This window comes from Protomyctophum bolini (assembly GCF_963924005.1).
Source record: "Protomyctophum bolini genome assembly, chromosome: 18".
Lineage (NCBI taxonomy): Eukaryota > Metazoa > Chordata > Actinopteri > Myctophiformes > Myctophidae > Protomyctophum > Protomyctophum bolini.
Window position 1 is genome coordinate 22974926 of NC_137879.1, and position 25789 is coordinate 23000714.

The following is a 25789-nucleotide window of genomic DNA, read 5'->3' on the forward strand; positions in this document are numbered from 1 at the left end:
AACTGTGAGCAGTATGCTAAAAGTGAGGAGCAAATATCTGGAAACACACCGATTGGCCCCTTGTGAGAATCAGGGTCTCAACCTTCTGCTCAGGGGAAAAGGTTGAGTAATATGAGATACTAATTATATGCAATTACCATCCGTCAACTGGGCTTTGTATCTGGCCTACTTGGATGTCCATATTGCTGGATTGCTAATCATTCCCTATTTGAATGGCTGAAGATTTTCTCTAATGACTAATGAGCCATGGTGTGGTGTTTCCTCAAACAAACCCACATGGCTAAATTACTTTTATAACGCTGATATTGGGTTTCCAGAAACCACATTGGGCGTTTGTTTTCCGCCAACACCCAAATAGAAGGTCGACAGACTCGACACACATTTAAATATTGTGCCTGTGCAGTGCTGTGAGGGTAATTTTAGACAGGACTTTTCTCTTATCTCCCTTGCTCTTATCAAACAGCAGTGCTAAAAATAGTGTTGATATCTTTCTGTTGTATAATAATAATGGCAGCCCTCCTGAGGCATCTGTAGTGGTACATAATCTGCTCTCCCCTTTTCCAGTGACAAGAATTATTTTTGGTCACATTATTCATGATTGGGAATTATCCTATTTATCTTGCCCTGGAGGGATAGTAGCTGTACAACTATTATAAAACATCTGGATTAGCTGTGTGTAATGAAATATTGTATGTGAAGGTTTGGGTTCAGTTAGATTCTTCTAAATGCAGTGTGCTGATTAACCACTTTTACGTTCAACCGTATCGGGAGTTTTGTCAAGAAATTTGTGGGCACAGTGGCGCAGTCGGAAGTGCTGTCAAGGTCCTCGGTTCGATTCCTGCTGTGGCCGCTGGTGGCATGTTCTCTCCTCTGCGTCATCAGTGCCCATACCCTGGGTGGGGTTGACAAAAGGGCCTTTCTGTGTGGATTTGTCATGTTCTCCCCGTGTCCCCTAGGTACCCTCAGAAAAACATGCAGTAATCCTGGTCTCTAAATTGCCTCCCCCTGGCCAGCCGGGGCATCTGATGGAGGGGAAAGGAAGTTAAGGAACTAAACGTGTTCCTTCCATGCGCTACGTCCAACCGGGTGAACTCCCCCTATCAGGTGAAAAGAAGCGGCTTGGACTACTCATGCATAGAAGGAAGTACGAGGTCAGTCCGTTGCTCTCCCCGGGTTGGCAGAGGCAATATAGATAATATATAATAATAATATATTTAAAAAATAATTCTACAAGTTGCTGACTATAGTGCAAGAATAACCTGAATCTGTTGCCACTAAGTTATACTATTTTATCAGTTGATTTCTATAATAATTAATTTAATAATTTCCAGATTTTAAACTCTAAACTTACATCTTTGAGTTTTTGAGAAGAAAAAGAAAACTTGGAAATATGTGATTGCTTGTATAGCAGCTGCATGGCTGACACTCAAACTTGCAAATGGAAAAATGTGAGCATATATGATAATCAAAAACGTGATGAAGGGCAGGAGAATGTAGATTCACACTCCTTGAGTGTGCCAAGGGACGGGGTGAGAGGGAGGGACAGAAGCAGGGAAGGAGAGAGAGGGAGAGAGAGAGAGTGAGAGAGAGAGAGAGAGAGAGAGAGAGGGGAAGAAAGGGAGCACAGAGAGTGTACTGTTATAGGGTAGAAAGACAGATTGAGTGTCAACGGCCAGCGTAGGTAGATCACCGAACAATCATCGCTGATAGACGTCAGAAGAACGGGGGGCGGGAGAGAGAGCGAGAAAGGCACATTAACACATGCGAGAAGAGGAGCAGCGTAGCAGGAAAGTGTTGTTATTGCATATGGACAACAGGAGAGTTGCTGGTAGCCAGGGAGAGAGAGCAGCCAACACTGAGGAGATGCTGTGAGGAACTGTGCCAAGTGATGGAGCATGAAGGTGTCAGCAGGCGGCCACGATTAGTCAGGTACAGCAATATGGCATCTTTACATTCCATGAACACATGACAAAGTATCCTGGTGGTCAGTGTTTAAAGTATTTGCTAGAGATCATTTCAAATCAACTTTTGTATTAATAGTTTTCAGTCTATGCTAATGTTGCTTGCTACTGTTGCAATACATTTTATTGCACTTTTGATGTTTATTTACTGTTTACTGTATGGTGTTTATGTTTTGGGCCACATACGGTACTTACTTATAATAGGCCTATAGTAAGTAATATAAGTAAGTTATATGTTATGTTTTAGATGCAATTGCAAACAAATCATACTGTAGTTTTCCCCAGTTTTATCTCTTATTTTCTCCCTGTTATACCATTCATCCGTTTAATTTACCACTCTATATCAACAGGAAAAGTCTGTTCCTGGATGATGCTACTCAATCTGGCGTCCCAGGGTTAACAGGACTGTATGTACGGCTGGCCCTGTGTGACTCGTTGTCTGCGGTTGAAATAGGACACTCATGCAGGGGCTTATTCACAGCTTGGTCAAGCTTTGACATTGCACTTTTACATTTCCCAAATCCCAGCATCACTGTCCTGTGATATAAAATAAAACGTTTAGGATGCGTGTCCGAATTTCCCATTTCCTCATCAGGAAATCTACCCACTGGGTAATGTGGTGGCCTGCGTCACTACTTAACCCATCGAGGTTAAATGTATAGTGGTGGCTTTGTTGACTTTTGAAGACATGCAAATGTTATCATTGTGGTCCTGTGTTTAGATGCAGATGGTTGATATTTGGCGGTGTGATGTATTCAGACGCTCTGTGTCGACCTTCACATGATGCTCCAGGGTCGCTGGTCGCCACAAAGCACACTCTGTGTGGTGCACAAACCCACCATTTGTCCTCAGCTCTAACGCTCTTTAGCATTTCAACTCGTCTCCTCCCTGAGCAAGTGACTCCCACTGATTAAGGAGGAGATTTTCCAAATATTTCACAACACCCACGAAACCCCCATTGGCTGTGAGTCTTTAGCTCTCATCTTGGACAAAGGCTTGTTTGTTGTCTCCCTTTTATTCCAGTGTCTTACTGTTAGCCGATTGTTGTGGATTGGAATAGATTTCCTTATGTTAACCATGTAAAATTGCCCCGTCACCCACGAGTGCTTGCGGTGGCTGTGTTTCAGAAGTTTCTCATGAATCTTCCTCCGCTATGCTCCCGTTGCTGTGTGTGATCGGAATACAATAGCTTTATAGTATACAGTACATGTAGAATGGCACATTTACAGTAGTTGTAGTGAGTATACGGTAATTAACAGCTGGATTTGCCAGTCAAGGCCCTTACCTTCAGCCTTCAGGATACGATACACCCCTACAGTACAGCCCTTCCAGCACAGTTAGATCAGCTAACAAACCTCCCTTCTCTACGACACTCTGGCCAGTGGCCACTCTTCTCTCAGTCTCCTGGCTCCCAACTTGCCTCAAGCATCACCTCCGAACTCCTGCCCTCAGTCAGGACTGCAGACTCACTCCTTAATTTCTGTTGCAGTCTGAAAACTTGCCTCTTCACTCTACCTCATCCCCTACCTAGCACTCCTCATTAATTTTCTTGCACTCTATTTACAGTTCATGATGATCCTTTGTTGATAAGGGTTCATACCCCTTACTCAGGATCTCAGATCTTGCATTTTGTTGCGTCGATAAGAGCGTCTTCTAAATGCTTAAATTATAATGGTCTCTTATTTGTTATGACCAACATGAAGGAACGTGATTCATGTTACAAGCGTTGACAACATTAATTTTTTAAAGAATGATTTAACACATCGTCATAGAATTATAAAATGTTATTTGTCACAATGTGTTGTGAGGTTGCAGGTCACTGTTACTATTTTTTTAATAAATAGATACATTTTGAAATTATATGAAAATGTGCCCAAAATAGGAATGCCAGTGTTAATGTGGTTACCATACTTTTTTTTATTAAAATGCTAAATGCTAAATTAGTATATTACCATATCATAAATATCAAACATCAGAAAGTATACACTTCACAAAATAATTTCCTTTTGTATGTTTTGCATACATGTATTTAATTCAGTCTGACCAGAAGCAGGGAATAATAAAATAGCAATAGGCAATATCAATAAAAACAAGAGGGGGGGGGGAGCAGAGTTATTCCCCATCAGCAAATCATACCCTGCATTTCCCCTCGACATGCGACCTAACTTCTCCAACACCAGTCTTTTATTTAGGCTTTCTGCCCTCAAGCAGTCTAGTTCAGTCCAGTCTGCTGTGTGCACTTTGGGACCCATTCCCAGGCATGTCTTTCATACCAGCCCCTCGCCTGCTGCCAGATTGGTTTTCACACACTCGCAGGCCCCTCCCTGCTACCAGGGCGATGCAGCTGTCACCTGTCCGTTTCGTGGCGGGGATGCGCGATGGCCTGTTATGGCCCAGAATAGAATTCTGGGAGAGGGGTGCTGCTGGTCTCTCTGTTTAGAATGAACAGTTGACTGGGGGAAAATCCTCTACTATATGGAGGGTTGTGTGTACAATACATGCTAGGAGGACACCTGGGTTGTGTGTACATCCTAGGAGGACACAGAGTGGTGCTGGTATAGGATTAATTGGACTGCAGAAACATAGAGGAACCAGGGTTAGTACTTTGTTTTTTTCGTTAATATTAGCATTAGTCGTGTCTGTTACTGGTGAGGCACCACTCACTTCTCATTCAGCTCATTCAAATGTATAGTAGGCAGACTGCTAGGGTCATAGTTACGTTGGTTATGTTTTTATGTCCTGATATTTTCTGCATATTACTTTGCTCAGTGTTTGTTGGTGTAAGAGATCAGACGTGTATAAGGGCCTTTCATTTCTGATGTCTCTTTTTTCTTTAACGCAATTAAATTCTTTCTAATTAGCTGTTTTACTCTTAAGTAAATTAGTATAGTATATTCATGTATGTTCACCAATTATATATGGTAAGTAGTTATCTCTGATATAAATAAATGGATCTTGTGACCTTACTCTTTATACCCAACTTGGCCATGTGGTTGCAGTGAGAGTTAGACTTAGGTTGCAGTACAGCTCTAAAGTTCAAATGCAGTTCTGCTATTGGTCTAACTGCCGGATCAGTCACAAAGGAGAAACGTTTCTATTGGTCCATTAATTTTGAAAAGGAAATAAATGTGAGTGATGCCTTCCTGGTCCCGTCATTAAAATAAATCACACAACCTTATTTATATTTGTATTTATTTACCATACTACATTCAATACATTCCAGTCATTGGTTTTCTTGATGATGATGGTTTTGTATTACCATACATATCCTCTTCACCGCATTTTCTTTACCTTCTCTTTAAGACCATTTTATGATTTGTTATCTTCAATGGTGGCCTATAATAACAAAATAAACGTTCTGTTTACTTTGCAGAATGGAGGACCAGGACAGAGTAAGCCAAGCATCCAGTGTGGCTACCATATCCTTCCCTGTCCAAAAAGTTTGTTATTAGCTTGCATGGCTATCCTTGTACAATGAGAACAAATGTGTCGATGCCTTTTTGTTATAGAGCCCGACCGATTGGCCATTATTTGACTTGACAACGGCATCTTCAATTATGTTGCCGATGTGTCCCAATCATTAATCAGAAATAGATGAAAACGCGTTGCACTGATGCGTTGTGAGCTTGTAGATCAGTGATTGTTTTATATACATATTTTGATACAGGCACCATAAGTGGGTGCCTTTCCGGGTTTGTGTGAACACAAACATTGGCTTGTGATTGGCTGATCACCCCATAGCGATGATTTGATTGGCTGAGCAAAGTACATATTGAAGCTAAAAGTGCGGGCAGAAAAGTGAAGGTGGAAAAGTGAGGACGCAAATTGTGATTGGCCAGAATGAGATGACGTGGTGTGTGATTTTTATTTATTTATTTGCTTCTTAGTTAATTCTTCTATTTGGATCAAACCTAACTTGCTCAAATTGATTCGAACATTTTAGCAATCTCTGACAAAATATTGTTCAAAACATCAGTAATCCGTAGTCTGGGACTAAAAATTGGGATTGGCATTCGACCCAAAAATCTGCCATGGGTCAGGCTCTACTTTTTGTAAGGCATGTTGTAAGGCTGCTAGTTTACAGAAATGGAATGCTGCTTTTTTTTTTTCTTCAATGTTTTTTTATTGAGGTTCTGAGATGTTCAGTTGCAGTTTAGTGCGTATAGAACCACCCATTTCTTTCCACAATACAAACAGACATTACATTAACCTTGTTTTTATATGACATAACAAATATCTGCATTTATTAAATATTCTCTCCTCCTCTACCAGGGCAGTGGAGACAGGGTGCAGGCATTTGGGAAAAGATGTAGGGCTGCCAAAAGAGACCCCAACTGTCCTGTGGTCATCAGAGGATGGCTCTGTAAAAAAGTACTGTTACACCACTTTTCTCCACACACAATAGTTTTGCTGCTTCTACAGTACATGTACAGTACAAATGTAAAGCAACCTCTGTGATGTTTACGTAAGGGACAGTTTGTACAACTAACTGGATCATTCTTAAATTACCAGTACTATTAATGCAATTCTTGGAAAGAAAGAGATTTATGCCATACATTATATGAAACATAACTAAGATTAAAAAGTATAACCAAGTACAGTACTTTTTCCATTATTGGCGTCACGTGATCATTCTGTTTCCTTCTATAGGATAGCAGTGGCTTGAAGCTATGGAAGAGAAGATGGTTCGTCCTCTCAAACTACTGTCTGTTTTACTACAAAGGTAAGCCCCAGTCCAACGATATATTATGTTATTATTTAATATTTACTATAGATGTTTTGCAGATTAAACCTTTTCATAGATTGCATAGGCGCCGTTCACACCTGAGAGACAGCTGTCTCCTCTGTGTCTCCTCTCTTCTGTGTGTCTCACGACTCGCAATACACTTTCAATGGGAGTCACGTGGTTTGACAGGAAAAGCTTGCTCCCTGGTTGTCTTCTGCCCTCCTTCCCCCATGTTTGTCTCGTCAAACCACGTGACTCCCATTGGAAATGCATTGCGAGCCGTGCAACACACAGAAGAGACTGGAGACACAGCACTATCATCAGTGTTGTGTACTGTAATGTGTTTTGAATTTTCTTCAATGGGAGCACTGCGTATTATATGCGAGAAATACCAGCAGTGTTACGAGGCGCTGAGCATCTATTCTGGTATTTTTATCTGGCTGCAAAGAGTTGAAAACTATTCAACTTTGGGTATTTGGATGAGCGTTTTAGAAGAGCACCTTGCATTTTCAGCTTGGCCCTAAATATCAGTCTAGGAACCATGCAACATAATTTCTAGAAAGGGCTCATTCATCTCATTTTGGAATTATGTTATGTTCCTTTTCAGACAGCAGAGAAGAATCTGTACTGGGCAGCATCCCGCTTCCTAGCTACAACATTCTCTTCTGCTCACCGCGAGAGTGCAAGAACAGGAAGTACACCTTCAAGGTACAAACTACAAACATGTAATTTAAGTGAATTTACTCCTTTTGTCAAGACTGATGACATGCTGCTGAATGAACATTATCCTCTCCTATAGGTGGTGCATCAGGGAATGCGTTCATACTTCTTCAGTGCAGACACTCAGGAGGACATGCTTGGTTGGGTCCGAGCTCTGACTCAGTCTGCTGTCATGGAGTCTGACAGCTCCCTCAGCAGGTGCAGTACAATGCTAGTCAGTGGGGAAATCATGCATATGTTATACACTGCATGAACACTACATACAAACATATAATCATCGTTGGAAATGTTCAACATGATCAGTTCTTTTTAAAGCTGCCCTCGTCTCCTCCTTTACCGAAGTGTTACCACTTTGCACCTCATATACTGTACATAGTACTGTATAGCTGACAATGTTTTAGTTTTTTTTTTACTGTTTGATTTTTCTCCTTGCTATCTCTTTCTGAAAACAACAAAAAATTCACCCAGATGTTTTACACCTACAGTATAATCCTGCGATGTGATGTGACAGCAGAGTTGCTTCTGATTATTTTCCAGACGTTGCTCGAGCTATCACGATTTCACACAGATAGGTGGCAGCAGTGAATCGATGGAGCAGCTTCGTCCGTCCTCCTCCATTGGAGACGGGCTCTCTCAAAAAGCAAGGCATGTCAGCAGGACGCTGAGTGAACCGAGTCACCTCACCGGGGGGAGGATGGCGATGCAGCATGCAGAGAGGGAGAGAGGGAGACGCGGCATGCGGGAAAGGTAGACATGGTATTAAGACATCGATCCCATCAAGCGAACCTGTGAACTTTTACAAAACAGGGTGTTTATTTCAATGATTCTCAGAGAGCGGTCCAGGGACCCCCAGGGGTCCTTTAGGGGGTTCCAGGGGGTCCCCAGCTAAATTAGTTAATAGATTAGCGGTTTAACCGCTTTAACACAATTTTATACTTTTATAACACTTCTATTCTTTTTTTATTGATAAAAATATATTGTTTAGGCTTTTTGCCTTTATTGATAGAGTAAGTGGAGACAGACCGGAGAGAAACAAAGAGAGAACAAAGAGAGAGCAAAGTTCGTCAGCATTAGGAGACTGGGTGCCCGGGCCGCTAGGCCAGCCCGGGCCTAGATAAGCTATTTTCAAGAAATTACATTTTTTGAAAAGGTTTGAATAATTATGGAAGATTTTAACGCAAATCTTCTCTTATGACGTTCCAGCTGGCACAAACTTTTCAAAAGGGGGGTCCTTGACATGAAATGGTTTGAGAACCACTGGTTTATTTAAGATGAAATTGACTGAGAGACCATTATTTTCTTTCTCTCTCTTTCTTTCTCTCTCTCTCTCTCTCTCTCTCTCTCTCTCTCTCTTACCCTGTGTTTGATTAGCCCGTCCCCCACCACACCCAGTCCCCCTGAATTTAGCAGAAGACGAGGCTGTGGTCCAACATCCCATGATGAGGACTCTTACCCCTACGCCTCCGGCTACCGCACGCCACCTGAATTTATGGGAACCGGCTCTTTGACCCCGAGAGGTCATCTGGGGTCGCGACCTCACACACCAGTGGGGCGGGTCGACATCCGACCCCAGGATGACCCGTCGATGATGCCCCAGACTCTGTGCTATGTTCCTGGCTCGCCCAAGCTGGAGTTCAAATCCACCCCGCACACCCCCGGCACAGAGAGGTGGCAAAACCTCAGCAAGGTCAGAGGTCCTCTTTGTGATCACCTTGAAAGAATCCATACAACAAAACAATAAACTGATTTCACAAGAATAAAAGACTTGACACATTAATACATCATTATGAGAAACAAGATTCTGTCTCTGATAAGACCATTCTAAATTATATCATTTCTATATATTCTGTATACAGTTTTTAGTTATGTACTTATTTATTTTATTCTCCATAGCCTACACCTACCTATACCTCCATTCTTCATGTGCCAAGTGGGCGAAGAGCTTTGGGAAAGGTAGGCATACTGTGCACGCTAAACACACAGCCAATCAGCAATACACAGTACAATATTGATCACGACAATTATCTTACAATAAATGCACCACGTCTTTGTGTGTACGTGTGTACTTATGTATAATCCACCTACCTCGAGAACCCTTTGCCCCACCGACTTCAAATTTGACCCACGCCACCCACATCCCCACAGGGAGTGCAGTGGCCGGCCTTGCGTCGGTTGTCAAGAACCGCCACAAAAGGCAATAGACCTAATGAGCCTAAGTCCTCTCACCTGTAGAATTCCCAGCCCCTGCCTCAGCCAATTGATTGCCATGGCAACCGCACACCTGCCATTTTATTACCCATTCTGGGCGGGAGCCCCTATTGGTATCTTACCTCCTCAGGCCGGGAACCCATATTTGGGTTCTGTACAGTATGTACAGTATTCAAAAATGTAAACATTTTGATGCTGCTATATAAATATTTGAAGTTTTTCAGAAACCTTAGGTCAGGATTTAGAGGCGTTTTTAGAATCTGCCTTAGGCCTAAATGGGTTAACCAGTCCACTTTTCATAGTCAGTTTGCACTCTTCAGACACCAGTGTGGGTAACGTTACTTTCTAAAGTAACTTCGTTAGGTTACTGGATTACTGCCATTAAAAATAATCCTATTACGTTACAAGATTACCTTCTAAGAAAAGTAATTTGTTAGATTATTTTTGCGTACCACTCTCGAGAAAAACAGAAAAAGAAACTGCTGCATCCCAGTGTTGTGGAGCTGCCCTCCTTTACTCAATAAATGTGTGAATACTTCCTCAGCTTTACTAAAGGATAAACTCTACGTCTTCTCTAAATCTCACGTCATTCCTCACACGTGTTGGCAACGGAATGTGTAAACAAGAGCCGTGGTGTCACACCAGTAGTGGTGTCCTATTGAATCCAGTACATTACAATAATTATGCAATCACCACAGACGGCAAAGCATAATGAGTGACTGATTTCCGTGTAACATCTGCGGCCGACTGGGCCGAGACGGTGTCACTGCTTGCAGCAGCCTATGTCTCTGTTGACAGAGCTCATTCATTCAGGAGAATGGATTATTTTTCCTTTGTGGCAACAGAAAAAACAGAGCAATAGGTCTTAAATGTAACTAGTAGTAGTATTGTTTTTGGAAGAGGTAACTAGGTAACGGATTACTTACTCTAATTGCAAATATAACTTGTTAGGTTACTCCGTTACCCCAAAAGTATTTTCGTTATATAACGCCGTTATTTATAATGCCGTTACACCCAACCCTGTCAGACACAGGCAGACAGACAGATACGGAGATCTCAGAGACTCCGGCGTTTACACTATGGGCACAAAAGGGACACGGGCAGATGGTTAAAACGGGTGCTATGACAACAGGTATTGCATACTAGGTTCCCAACTTGCATTGTTCGGCCGGTTGCCGACGGGCACAGGTCTAGTTTAGTAAAACTAGAGCGGACAGACAAGTACAGTATTCATTTCCTGTATTTATGGGGGGGGTTTTGTATTTTTATGTATTTATTGTGTTTTTATTCCCCCCGACTATAGTCATTTTTTAGCCTGGTTAACCACTCCCCCTTTCAAAGGGGGAGTGGTTAACCAGGTTAGTCATTTTCGACAATCCTACAATACTCTTAAAGGGTAAGACCACTTTTGCAGAGGTTTGGGTTGTGTAGTTACCTTGACACCTAACTCCAAATGTGGACAAGAAATAAAAAAAGATTGCTCCAGTGATTAGAAATTGATAATTCAAAATATGCTCCTCATTGAGCTCTCAAAGTCACTATTTTAGTACGTAAACGAACCGAACCAAACTAAGTTGATTCAGACAATGTAGAGCATCACCAAAACTCATGTGGTAATATTTTTTTTATTAAAAATAGTTGATTTTACTATTTGAAGATCTGGATCTGGATCCATAGATTCAGTCCGGATTTTCTTCCTAATAAAAATGGACAGATCAACAGGAAGTTAACATTTTTATAAAAAATAAAACCACATGAGTTTTGGTGATGCTCTATAAGTCTATATTGTCTGAATCAACTTTGTTTGTGTTTGTTTACGTCAGCGTACAATGTAAGTCAATGAGGAGCATATGTTTTATTATCAATTTCTAATCACTGGAGCAATTATTTTGTATTTCTTGTCCACATTTGAAGTTACATCATAGCAAGGTAACTACACAACCCAAACCTCTACAAAAGTGGTCTTACCCTTTAACTTGTCATTGAATCCCATGTCTCTCTTCAGAACGGCTCCACAGGGACTCATACAGACTTACTTCCCCCTTTGCACCCATCATCGAGAGCCGCCCAAGCTCCTAACTCACCACAACACCACCACCACCACCACCACCATCACCGCAGCCATTTATCTGTTTGTGTGCTACCGCCGGCTATGGTATTGCCTATCTCAATGTGCTGTTTGTTTGTTTGTTTCATGTTGTTGCAAATCCTGTCCAATGTCTGGTGTTTTACTGTACTCAAAACATCTGTTCTGTCTTGTTTTCTGTCAGAAGCTACTTGTGTGGTCTTGTATGTATTGAAAGTGTGTCAGCTGTGTTGTGGGGCAATGTCTGCATGTAACATGCAATACTGTAATGTAGTACAGTACTGTAATACTATATGTTTTCCAAACATAGTGGCGCCATGACCCATTTTGTGTCCTGGATCTGTTTTTAATGTAAGTAAAGTAAATAGCCTTAGGGATACTGTTCCAGAGCCATATGGCCCATAGATCAGGAGCCTGTCTCCTGTTTCTCCAGCATGAGGCGGCTTGATGTACAAGTACATTCCCCGGCCATGATTTGTACTAGTGCACCCTTAGCTCTTGGTGTTGAGAGTCGAGCACGGCATATTGGATACCATTTTTATAGTTTTTGGATAGCCACTGTCCCAGCCAGAGTATATCGGCGGAAGTGTCGTGTCGGAACATCCGTCAGCGTCAGATGTATTTCCCTAATAAGTAAAACAACTATGCTGTTTGTATTTGTACACTTGGAAACCCATGGTGTTCCGTGTACTCATTTCTAAGCATAAATAGAGCTAATAGAATCCCCTACAGTGATCTTGTCATGTAATGTTTTGTCTTTGTAATAAATGTACAGTTTTGGCACTTATTGTAACTAACCGTGTTAATTTATGTTTTTATTTGTCACTAATAAACAATGTATTGTATGTTGTCTACAATCATGATTGAACACTCATGTATGTCTTTTGCTTAAACTCAATTGATCTAACTAGAAAAAGAAAACGGGCTGTTGAGCTGAAATATGTCATTGGCTGTTATGAAATGAACCTGTAATGATCACTGTAAAATGTATTATCAAACTCATTTGATAATACCTGGATATGCATTAACCAGAAATTCCTGGATAATATAGTTGCTTCGTTGTCTTTGATATTTAGAAGCTAGTGTTGTGTACCTTTTGTAAGAAAATGGCTCACACCTTGCTTTCTGGCAACACACTCAAAACACAACATAAGGTGCTGTGCATATATTGTGAGGTATTCACAATGACAAATAAAAATCAACACGCTATTACGAGAAACACAATAAGGATATGTATAATTATAGTGTTGGTGGTGCGGGAAAAGTAATGAACTTGATACTTTCTAGCCTCCAAAACCTGACCCAAGGGAAACCCCACCAATCAGGCCACTTGAGAGTGACGCAGATGTAAGTATTCATTCATAGAGTAAAATCTCCCGTTTCAATGTAACTTCATGCACAGAGCATGCACAACATTTGTACATTGTCTTAGTTACATATACATTAGCACTGACAGTTTTATTGTGCAGTTTATCTTGTGTCATTTTGTGGCTATCACAATTCACTTGATAAAACTGCAGTTTAGTTATTTTCTGGACCGCAAAATATAATAGGTTTTTTTTTTCAGGCTGTGCTGACCAGGCTGTGTGGGTGTGACAAGCTGCTACAGTCTCTGTCTATCGAGCTGGCCCAGCTACAAGTGGATAAGGTCAGTATCTGGTAATTATAATGCCCTGATATACACAAATATAATATTGTCGCTATAGGGCAGAACCTATCATACTATAATTATTTTTATGTTTATTTAATGCCCTATTTTATCATGCAAAAGTAGCACTTTTTATCTATTTTTTAATTTCCTGAAAAGTATCCATTTTGACATACTGTGTGTAGAAATCTGTCTGGATTGCCATAATTTGGTGTGCACCTTCATGTTCCCGAAGGATGAACCCTACTGAATTAGGTAGCCTCACTCAATTTTTTTTTTTTAGAGTTGTCAAAATGTACCAGAAACATTCCCTAGTAGTTCATTTCCCACACTGTATCCAAACCACAATACACGAGGGTCATTTTTGCATCCACTTTGCCACTTTGGTAAATATTGCTAACCGTTTCCAATTCCGCATTCCCTTCCTCAGGACAGTGTCCAGTGTGCTTTAGAGATGACGAGACTCCAGCTGGAAGAGTGGAGGTGCCAGGGTCTCCGGGCCCAGGAGGGAGCACTGTCCCAAAAGGCTTTGCTCCAGGAGGAGCTGGTCACTATCCGGGCCAGAATGTGTGACGTGTCGTTGGTGCGTGAGATTGGAGCAGTGAACGGCTTTGTCAAAATACAGTTTAACTCTGCTGTGCAGTGAGAGGGGCTTAGTGTACACTGTATGAGAAGGACTACAGAAAACAATGAGATTATGTTTTATTTTGGGTGTGCTTTAGCGCTTGGTTGGCACGGGGGTAAAGTTCCTGCCCACCACTGATGAGTCTAAGGGTTCAAATCCTCTACTGTGTGTCCAGCTTGCCCGGGCGAACACAATTGGCTGTGCTCACAGGAGGGAAGCTGGGCAGGGAGAGTGATCTCTGTGACACTGTCGCTGCATTAGTGACTCCTACAGGTTGTTCAGGGACCTTGTTCAGTGGGGAGCCAAACTGAGAATAAGCGTGAAACACCTCACTGTCAGGTGAGAAGAAGTGGCATGGCGACTTCACATTTATCAGAGGTGACACGTGTTTGTGTCCTACAGTAGTACACCCAACCACCAGAGAATTGACATAAACCACTAAATTGGGAGAAAATGGGAAAAAATAGAATAGAGTTGAAGAAGAAGGAATTTTATTTATTTTTGTTGCTTGTATAGACTCTGTTTCACCTTTAGAAACATGATTTCTTTTTTTGGATTCAGGAAATGGAGCGGGTATGGAGCCAGTATGAGAGGATGGAGAGTGAACTGTCTATTATTCGGTCACAGCTTCAGCACATATGTAACTTTGGAATGCCACAGGTAGGCAAAAGATTACAAACCAAACCAGGGTCATTTCAGCTATGGACCAAGTCTGGTGGTTTGAATTATAGAATAATGAATTCAAAAATGCATTCATGCATTCATTAATTAACCACTTATGCTTTTCATTTAAGGACAAATAGCCAATGTACATGCTCCCAATATCTTGTGGCGCGTTTTGAGATTGTAGATCTATTTTGTTCAAAAATATATTTTTAAATGTAAAATAAAAAATGTTGGGGAATTTGGGGGCATTTGAGAAAATATATTAAATATTAAATATAATATTTAAAAAGAAATGTGCCCAAAATAGGGACACCATGGTTAATATGGGTAACATTTAGTTTATTTGCCAGGAGCAGTCTCAGGCCCAGAGAGAGCTGTGGATGATGGAAGACATCCTTGCAGGCCTCAAGGTTAACCGGGATCACTTCCGTCTCCTTCTAGGACTGCAGAGGCATCTCAGTGAGTCTCATCTCATTCCTAAACATTAGCTATTGACTCTTTTATATTGTGTATGGATAGAACTAGATGGATGGATGGATCAAATTAATTAATGACACGTTGTGAGCATAAACTTATGTTATTCTTAATTCATAAATTGTACGGTCAACATTGAGCTACTGTTGTTGTGTCCAAGTGCCCCCTTCAGCGTTCCAGCTGACGGCCCCCCACCCTGGGTCCCCTGGCTCTCCCACAGACCGGCTACACAGTGGACTGCCAATGGTACTGTAGGTCTTATATACAGACACTGTAGTGTACAGCAGCGATTCTAAACCTTTTTCAATTTCCAGTTTCATATGCATTAGACCCCCATGTGATACCATTGCATTGACTACCACGGATGTATTAATTAATTAATTCGCCCGTGTCTTATTCAAGGCAAAAAAGAATATCCCATGTCCATGAACATGAACCGGAAGTTAAAACCGCCTATGTTAAATCTTTCGCAGGTTTTTTTTAAGTCACCCGAAACATACATTTTGTAATATTTGAAAAGACGGAGATCTCCGTCCATGGCAGTAGACCCCAAGCTATACACATGTAAGATCCTCTTTGTTCATTCAACTCTGATGTTGCGTTCACACGGGCAGACGCAAAGACGCAGTCTACCATTCATTCTCAATGGAAGCCACCATGAACGCACCATGAGAGTTACAGACCCGTACGGGTCAACGTGGATCCCTGATGGTTCCTGGACCTGATGTTGAGAACCAATGCTGTGCAGTAACAGTATGCATTCATTGCACTTGTACATGGGTGCAACAGATGGATCCAGCTGGTGATGGACGGTTGCAATAATGCCATGTTTATCTGAGGTTTTTCTTGCAACAAAGGAGTAAAGTGAATAATTACTTCTGCAGGAGGTGGAGTATGAGCCACCGACCCGACCGCCTTTACCTCAGGAAGTGCAGGAATGCAGCCAGAGCAGGGACCATGCAGGACATGGATGGGCCGACCCCACCTATGAGGTATGGATTAGAGATGCTATTAATTCTATGATTTACTGTATGGCATCAATAAAGGTTATTATTTTAAGTGACCTGTCAAGTTCTGCCTCTGTTTATTGGTGTCTGCAGTGGAAATATTCTGTAGACAGACTCTTTACATTCTGATACCTGACACACACGAGGTTGATTACATTGATAATAATCGTCAAACCAGGAAGTACTTAACCTGACGCTGCCAGATGAGGGCGGTATTGGGGAAACATATTCCCCAATAAGCTGTGAAACAAATTTGTGTAGCAAGCTTTTTGGATCTGGCAGCGTCAGGTTAGGAAGTACTGTCCACATTTGAAAAATCTGATGAAGAGCCATGAGACTCAAAACGTCATGTCCACTATGGTGTAAGGAACCTTAAAATATGTGTAAGCTTTGGAGCTTAATTATTCCAGTGTGGGGCCAGTGCCGGTTCTAGGCCTTTTGAGGCCCTAGGCAACATATTATACAGAGCCCAAAATGTTTATAAACAAATCACAAATGTTTATAAACAAATCACAAATGTTTATAAACAAATCACAAATGTTTATAAACAAATACCAAAATGTTTATAAACAAATCCCAAATCCCTTGGTCCTACCCCCCCGACCATGAGACTTACTACAGGTAAACTGGTAGTGGTCCTACCCCCCCCATGAGACTTACAAATCCCAAATGTTTATAAACAAATCCCAAATGTTTGTAAACAAATCCCAAATGTTTATAAACAAATCCCAAAATGTTTATAAATAAATCACAAATGTTTATAAACAAATCACAAATGTTTATAAACAAATACCAAAATGTTTATAAACAAATACCAAAATGTTTATAAACAAATCCCAAATCCCTTGGTCCTACCCCCCCGACAGTGGGGCCCCTACATTCTTTCTATTATTAACCTCAGACCGGCACCTGGCTTTTAGTGAGTGGATGTGCGTGCTCTGTTGTACTTTTCTATCACATTTGAAAAATACTCATTCACTGCATTGTTTCTCTGCGTCTGCGTTTCAGGGTATCTACGGTGGCCCTGTTGATCCTTTACGCAGAAGAAGAGGGAACAGCCATCCTGATATACTTAGTGAGAGAACACACAGAGACACATATGGTGAGTGAGTACAGATACTCTCAAATAGAATCATTAGAAATCGCCTACTTAACCAGCTCAGTGGCCTTGTGGTTAGAGAGTGGGAGGTCAGGGTTCAATCACTGGTTGAGTAGTATCAAAGACTATAATATAAATGAAATGGTACCCAATCATTCCCTGCTTGGTACTCGGCAGCATCGCATCAAGGTTTGGATTGTGGGTGATGCTGCGTTCAGCATATTTGTATCTTTTTTGTAGCTTTTGCAGCAGCTACAAACATTGGATGTATCTTTGTATCTTCATGTGGCTGGCTTCCATTGAAAATGAATGGTAGCCTGTATCTTTGCATCTGCAAAGGTGGTGTTCACTACGTCAAGCTGCCGCAGTCTAAGGAAACGGATGAAATAGGCCAGATTGATTGAATACTTTAACAGCACAGCAGTATAGTCAAGAAAACTCAAAGGATGACACAAAAAGCCCCGAGGGGCTTGTTTCCATTGTGATCTATTCTCTATGCATTGTACTACATTCATCAGTAAGACCTTCAAATACATAATGATAAAAGCTCCAGTAGCAGAAAAAGATGTATTTACAGAAATATTTACAATACTCGGGAAATGCCAGATCCCAATTCATGCTACTTACCGTACTTACTATTTAATATCAATATAGTAGTATAACTGAATCATCGTGATGATTGTGATGAGGCTTCTGTGACTGGGCTTGATCACGTAATGCTATTTAGTTTTGTACCGCACCCTAATGTGTTCCTCCCTCACCCACATTTCTCTATCTTTCTATCATTCTGCCACTCTCCCCCGCCCACCCCCTCTCCGACTCCTTCTTTCTCATCGCTTCCCGTTACATTTATTTCAGAATCCCAGTCTAGTTCGAGGTGGACCACACCAGATGCCTCCATCCAATCAACCAAGGTTTGATGATCCATTGTCTTCGCTGCGTATTTGGTAACTATATCTGGATGCATGGAATGCAATCCAGCGCGGTCCAAATATAGAAGCAGTCAAGCTGATCCCCCCCTTTGCAATCACAGCCAAATTCCAATTCTTTGATTTCCTCAGCTTCCTTGCAATTAGGGCATGTTGCAATACCCGTTGTAGACAAAAGGGGGAAGTAGAAGCACACTTCTCTGAGGCTCTCTCTTCTATCACCCAACCCCCTCTACTCTTCCCCTTTACATTCCCACACATGCACACAAATGCATGGAAGCGAGATCAAGCACATTCGCACCTATGCACACATATGAATCCACATGCGCACGCAGCGCACGTATTAACACAGACATCCCACCCCCCGCACACACTGGATCTGATGTGGAACTGCAAGCTAGTGCGCTCATTCCAGTCTTGACATTTTCGACGTGTGCACTGCAGAAGGTTGGCACTGCCTAGGTGTGTATTTTGGGTTCATACATGTTTCACATTATGCTTGGTCGTGTGCCGGTGTCACACACCGAAAACAGCTGATCTACGAGCTCACAACACGTGACGCGACATGTTGTGAGCTTGTAGATTGGCTATTTGTGGTGCATGGTTGGTATAGCTGCAATGTATGCAACTAAGTATAAACTCAGGCTTAAGGATTCTCTATGTCTCCTTCCATAGAAAGCAAAGATGAGCGAGGAGGAGCAGATGGAGAGGATGAAGAGAAACCAGGACATCAGGCTGTCCAATCGGAAGAAGCCGCCCCTCCCAAGCCACAGTAACCAGCACGCCCCGGGTCAAAGTTCAGAGCACAGAGAGGAGGTCGGACCAAATCACTAATCAGTATGATTGACTGAATGGCAACAACTACTATCTCTTACTATCAGTGGTGGACAAAGTATTCAACTCCAGTACTTGAGTCAAAGTATAAACACTCCTGGTCAAATATTACTCAACTACAAGTGGAAGTTGCTCTGTCAAATCTTTACTTGAGTTAAAGTACTGGAGAGCCTATTTGCTTTCAAAAGTAAAAATTACATTTTTAAGTACATTTTTAAATGCATTGCAGTAATGGAATTTAGACAGTTCCCCAAAATGTCAGATTTTCCAGAAATGAAATATTAATAATAGTGATATAGGGCTTAATATCATAATGTATTTTCTTCCTTCCTAGAAAGGTAGTCAAACTCAAAAGTACAACATTTGTCTTTGAAATGCAGTGGAGTGAAGCCATCCAAGTATCCAAAAAAGATATATACAAATACTCAAAGTATCGATACATTTATACTTACTCAAGTAAATTAGCTTTTTTTACTGTCCACCACTGCTAATCGGTATGAGTGAGTGACTGCCCATTACGACGTTATCGAATGCAACAATTAGTCTCTTATTGCCAATTACAGTCTTGCTCTAAAGTGTAATTTCCCTATAGACCCCCTTTCCTCTGAGGGTGACGCGTGTCGTCACAGCTGTTCTGCCCTCTTCGCTCATGGCCAGACGGGTTTCTGTGGAAGACCCCCCGGCGGAGCTGGCCACTCCACTGCCTGAGCAAGTCCCACCAGACATGCAGCAGAAGACGGCTGACCAGAGCAAGAAAACACTGAGCAAGCTACTTCGGCAGCCACAGCCAGAGACAACGTGTTATCAAGGCTGGTTCTCGGAAAGAAGTGATCACGTGCGTGGTCCCACTGCAAGTAGGCAGCATCAGAACATGACTAGGCCCCTCAGGGAAGACCACTGGCCTGATGTGAGTGAGGCAGAGCCTACGGAGAGTCCAAGGATCCGGGCCCACGAGCAAGTAGGTTTCAGGACATGGAAGTGTGACTTAAAAATGTTAGGCTAAGAGAAACACTGACTGTGCAAAGAAGTCCCCAAGATGATCCCTAGAGTTGTGCTTGTTCAGTGTCTTATTTTTAGCTCATTTCATCCTTTCAGTGTTTATATCCTATTGTACCTGTGTCTCAAAATTGTAATCATGTGGATCTTTGGAGCCACACAGGAAGGTGGCTCCAATGTGGATCTCAGACTTCATGTGGTCAGCCTGTGAAGTTTGTCTCATGACATACAGACAGTACTGTACTTATGATGTGTGACTCCGAAATAGGGCAATCTAATCAGAGGAGCCCCATTTTATAATTGTCATTATAAAATGTTATAATTGTCGTTATAAAATGTATGTAAGACTTGTAAGTAATGTACAGTATGCCATTGCCATGATGGCACTTTACACAATGTCTCACAATCTGTCTGTCTGTCTCTAGACAGCTCACCTCTGAGGAGCCATGCCGTAAAATGTATATTTTAAATACTCACTACACCATTGCTACTGAATGTATAGTGACGATTTGCATTCCTCTGTGTCATTTTCGCTCTGAGATTGTAAGAATTGAGCCGTAAGTGTTGCGTCACTGTGTACCTTAATACTATTACGTGCAGCATGTCATGGTCAATTGTGTCTAATAACATTTTGAACAGGTAGAAGGAAGGCCCTCTGTCCTCCTGAACCCTGACCTGGACCCTGACCAATGTCTGACCCCAGAGCAACGAGAAGCCAAACTCCGTCGTGTGGAGCGAATACGGGAGAGAGTGATCCGGAGGTGAGATCCATGGAGTGAGGGGGGCGAGTGTGCATGTGTGTATTAGTATACTTGTGTAGGCCAAATAATCCCACAAGTATAGTATAATTTGAGAAATAGACATTGTGCAGACCATTTTTCCTGGTCCTCACAAGCGATATTTTTGAGGAGCGCTAGCTAGCACCTCCTATGCACAGCTTTGTGTGTTTGAGATGATTTAATTGGCTGAGCGCTCAGCTGATTGGCTGAGCATGTTATGATGATAAGAGCATTTTGACACAAAAATGTGTAAAAATGGCATTCATACGTTTATGTCCTAAATGACGACGTAAGACATCATGTGGCTGAAATAAATACAGTGGGCCCTAACCCTAACACTTCACACGAGTGTGATTGTTTTGGGGGGCTATAGAGTGTGCATCTGCATAATAATGTATGTATGGTAGATACCGTCAGTGTCCTCTGTATGTGTCTCTGTCTCTCTCTCCCTCAGTGCAGTCAGAGAGAGTCCTATAGTACCCCGCCACCTGCCAATCAAGAGGGAGAGGCGGGAACTCCCCCAGGGTCCCCCTACCCTAACCAATGACATGCCTAGAAAGAGCAGGCAGACATCAGGTACTCTTTTCACAATAATACCACAGTAAATTATAAAATGCAGTCCAGGGCCCAGGGGCGTGGCAGATTGGTTGACCTGTTGTCTCAATTTAAGCCTTGTTTAGTGCAGTGACAACCCAGGTTGATATGAATTCTGGGCACTCCTCAGATCAGTGGTGTTCAAAGTGGGCATCCACTCCAGGGGTCTTTGAGGGTGTTAAAGGTAAAGTTAACTTTATCAGTTCACTATAATTTACTACAATACAAAATTATTGAGAGTATGAGTCATTATTAAAATGTGCAGTTAATTGTGTTTTTGTTAAATATTGCTATCGTACCAGGGGTCTCCCGTATCTCCTGTCCTTTAGTAATCAGAAGAGATGAAAGTCATTAAACCAGTAAGACAGCCTGAGGGCGAGAAGCGAGCATGCATCCGCCTAGGTGATGGCAGACTGCTGGACGAGTGCTGTCGCTTTGGCATGGGGGTTCAGATCAACATATGGAATTAATTCTGTACTGGCCATATATGGAGCGTGTCTTGAGTGTACAGGGTTTGATGAGGTCAGATCAACATATGGAATGTCAGAACAGGTCAGCTCTATATGGAGATCTAAGGGTGGCAGCAGGGGCATTGTCTTGAGTCTACAGTATTTGATGAGGTCTGGCCATATATGGAGGGTGTCTTGAGTATGGAATGTCAGAACGGGTCATATATGGAGATCTAAGGGTTTGAAGTTTGAGGTCAGATGTAGAGTTGCTGGCCGGCTCCATATATGCAGATCTAGGCGATGGTCCAGTCTTCTCCATGTATGGCTATTCAGGGTTTATTGAGGTCAGTGTCGTGATCTTCATGGAGACGGTCATATATGGTGAGTGTCACGAGGCATGACGGACCGATGACCATATATGGTGGCGTGACATGTCACGAGGCGTGGTGGACTGACGGCCATATATGGTGGTGCTGACTGGGTCACTGACAGGTTTTACAGGTTTTCATAGTAATTTGCAATAAATAAATAAGCAGACACATTTGTTTATTGAACACTACATAAATGTATTCTCTCTCCTGATTGGATGAGATTGGCAATCCACCTGAAAATGTATTTTCTATTTCTGGAGAGATGGGGAGATCCCTGTTACTGAACAACACTATAACAGTAAATATCAAAATATAGCGCTTTATTATTTTAATTTAAAAAAAATGACCAGAAAATATCACTTTTGCAATGTGTGTATAAATTAAACATTGAACCAAAGTATTCATCACAGGGCCAAATTAAAGTAAATTTGGGCGTCCGCTGTATAAAAGATTAAAAAATGTTTATCCAGGTTTTAACCAGGAAACAACAGTATTTGACACTGACTTTCAACTTGTGAGCAAGTAGGCCTATACTTAATTTATGTAACTCTCCTTTCTTTTCTTTTCAGACTCAGAACCTCATGACAGCTATGGAAGCTGTTGTGATAGTGATGGCGGGCCTCAGGAGTATGGCCCTGCAGAGGTTCGCACCTCTAGTGGCACCTCTCACGATGAAGAGGAAGGAGACGGACATGTGAGAAAGCTTAAAAGTCATTTTGGAAACAAAGCGCAACACAGAGGTAACAGTGGGAAGAAAGGGGTTGCCAGACATAAAATCAAACACCCTGACTCACCTTATCATATCTCATCTATGACTGTCCACCAGAGAGATGAAGGCAAAGCATTTAGAATGAGAGACTGTTATAAACAAGAGGAAGAGCACGAAGAAAGCCCAAATGATTGTGATGAAAGCACTTTGTCGTCCGGCAATCTGAGAACCAAGTGGTTTCTCTCCACCAATCAGTGGCATGGGTTCATACCGTTGCAGGACCACAGCAGCGCAGAGCCACTGTGTGATGAGGAGATATCAAACATCAACAGCCAGCTGCCATGCCATGACTCTGTGGCCGATTCAAACGACATCTCATCCATCGTCAGTCAAAGTCTGGAGAAAATGAGAGAGAACCATTCTCTCTTCTACAAGATCGCATGTGACATCAACATCTCAGACTCTGACATAACAAAGAACGACATAAGCTCAAATGTCCCGACACCATCCAAGTTAGAAGGTGAAACAGAGCTGTCGGCCAAGCAATCTGCACCAGAAGAAGAGACCTGTAGCGATATGACACCCTGTGACCTACAGATTCAAGATTCCAACCAACCAATATCCTCTGAAAGTGTAAATGCATCATTGGAGAATGATGGAGACAACCTCTCAAACAGCGACAAATACCAGGATTCAACAATAACATATGAGAACAGACAAGATTCTCCCTCTGCCCAAGCAATGACAAATACCTCAGTCCAGCCAGTGAAAGATCTATGCATTTATGAAGACATCCCTGAATGTGTCGATGACGACAAAAGGCAGGAGAAACTGTTAAAAGTGGAGCAACCCAGTAATGGAGCTTCTGATCAGGACGGTTCTGATCAGGCTTCAGATAAATGCTCAATAACGGGAGAAGACGACAGTGCAGGAACAGTATCAGCAGAGAAGAAAAAGGACAAAGGAAAACCAGAAGAGTTGAAGAAAGCTAGCAGTTTATGTGAGGGCCTCGAGATGATCCAAGAGGGTGACACTCGATCCAATTCTTATGAGGATGAAAGGGTAATCCGGAGTACTTCTTTTGGAAAGACCAGAGTTACAATAATAAGGACAAGTTTGTAGAACAACAGGGATGAGGGTTTATGAAGGCTTGACGCAAAATTTACTTGAGAAGGACAAGAACAAGATAAGTACTTCATAAAGTTGAAAACTAAAAGCCTAAAGTAGCATTGAATGAAATTGGACCAGAATTTGATGGTAAAATGGGATCATATTATTGGAGAGGACCTTGGAAATGTTTGGTATCATTGGCTAACTTGAAAAATTCCAACCGTATTCATAATTATGTGGCTTGTAAGGAATTAGCATAAAACAAACAAAACAAATAGTCTTAAATCTTATTTACCATATGCATAGCCTGCTGTTATCCCACTTTACAGTGGTCAATAATGCAGTCTGATAGCAGTGAAATTTCATACAGTATCTTTCATGTTAACACTTCCATTCCACTCCCATCATACTATCTAACACAAATTATTAATGCTGATAATGCAGTGGAATGTATTATGTTTGGTAGCATAACCCTCGTTATATATTCACTAACAACTATGGATTGTGTTTTGTATCTCAAATGATTAAACATACTATACATGACACGATGTATGTATGACATATACTCAATTCGAACATTTGGCCTCTTTTTATTAGGGAAGCAGATATGAAATGATGCGGGGGACACACACGTGTATAATTTGCTCTCATTTCATCAATAGGATTCTTTCTTCCCATAATGATGGTCCCCTGGACTCCCAACACCCGCGTGCTTAACTCTTCTGTGGCCATGCAGGATTGTACAGATCCTGTAAAAACGCCTTTGTCACTTTAAATCCTTGCTGTGTCTCAGTCGATGACATCATTGTCTGAGAACACATTACATCACCTCTAGCCCGGCTCTCGCTCTTAAAGACAGCACAGCCTTATGTTTACCGATGCTTGCTCACAGTCCTTCCTTATCTGTATGATATCACAAGCAAGAGCCATATAGAAATATCTGTATTTGTACAAATTTAATCACACACAAAGGCTTGAATAAATTCCTATTCAGTGAATGTAATTAGCATGCATGCCAGCACCCACACACAATTCTGCAAATGCATTATAAGCTGCTACCCAACTACATCAATGGCCTTAACATGGAATACTGTACAGATTCTTGCATCATAATTATTTATAATAAATATCATGCCATGCTTTCCCTACTGTACAGAAGGGCACGTGAGAGGAAATATCATAAATATAAAAATACAAATAAAAATCGACATTTTATTCTAATTAAGAGCCTTTTTTATCATTAAGAAAATAATTTAATAAAATCAATACATTTTATTTTGGAGAAAAAAGTATATTTTCAGCAGTATTTTTAATCACTTTTTCCTCACCATTCTAGCCTATTATTCTACTCTTAGAATTGTGCACACTCAGCCCTAAAGATACAGCCCCTCTAACCTTAACCCTGGCACAGACCCACGTTTACAGGCATGTCTATTGTAGACATTATGGACAGTTTGTATATGGTTTATAGATTATAGAAAATGTGCTTGTGTTAACATTTATTAAAATATATTTCCACTAATTAGCCTGCCTAGTGATGAATCTGGGGCTTAGACCACATTGAACCACAATGTTGAGAATAAAATGTCAGAGTGCACTTGTCTCTCACACTCATACTGGTGTATAATTAATCAGGTGTTTGATTGGCCTGCGCGCGCGCGCGCGTGTGTGTGTGTGTGTGTGTGCGCGCGCGCGCGCGCGAGTGTGCGCTTAAATCACAGTGAGATGCGGAGAATGCTGAGAGAATGTTTCTTTAAGAACCATTACCTTCCAATCCGACAGAGAGGGGGGGTGGGGG

General features: G+C 41.7%; 1 protein-coding gene across 1 annotated transcript; it reads left to right on the top strand.

The window, feature by feature from the left end:
* The first annotated feature begins 1696 nt into the window (after positions 1–1696).
* On the top strand, positions 1697–25510 carry plekha4 (pleckstrin homology domain containing A4). The gene is made up of 25 exons (XM_080789526.1): positions 1697–1929; positions 2312–2368; positions 5335–5401; positions 6234–6332; positions 6612–6684; positions 7295–7395; positions 7487–7605; positions 7945–8154; positions 8779–9094; positions 9301–9360; positions 11621–11770; positions 12989–13048; positions 13269–13349; positions 13780–13932; positions 14536–14634; positions 14991–15099; positions 15275–15360; positions 15999–16106; positions 17130–17223; positions 18079–18134; positions 18825–18965; positions 19576–19941; positions 20619–20740; positions 21213–21334; positions 22742–25510. Exons 1-25 carry the CDS (start codon positions 1889–1891, stop codon positions 24001–24003), a joined length of 4152 nt encoding a protein of 1383 aa, XP_080645652.1. The 5' UTR covers positions 1697–1888; the 3' UTR covers positions 24004–25510.
* Positions 25511–25789: the final 279 nt, after the last annotated feature.

Bases quoted from the DNA above. Each gene is read 5' to 3' on its own strand.
- plekha4 (XM_080789526.1), top strand. From the start codon at position 1,889: ATGGAGCATGAAGGTGTCAGCAGGCGGCCACGATTAGTCAG. The intron at 6,685-7,294 runs GTAAGCCCCAGT...GTTCCTTTTCAG, and splicing joins CTGTCTGTTTTACTACAAAG to ACAGCAGAGAAGAATCTGTA. The intron at 14,635-14,990 runs GTAGGCAAAAGA...TTTATTTGCCAG, and splicing joins GTAACTTTGGAATGCCACAG to GAGCAGTCTCAGGCCCAGAG.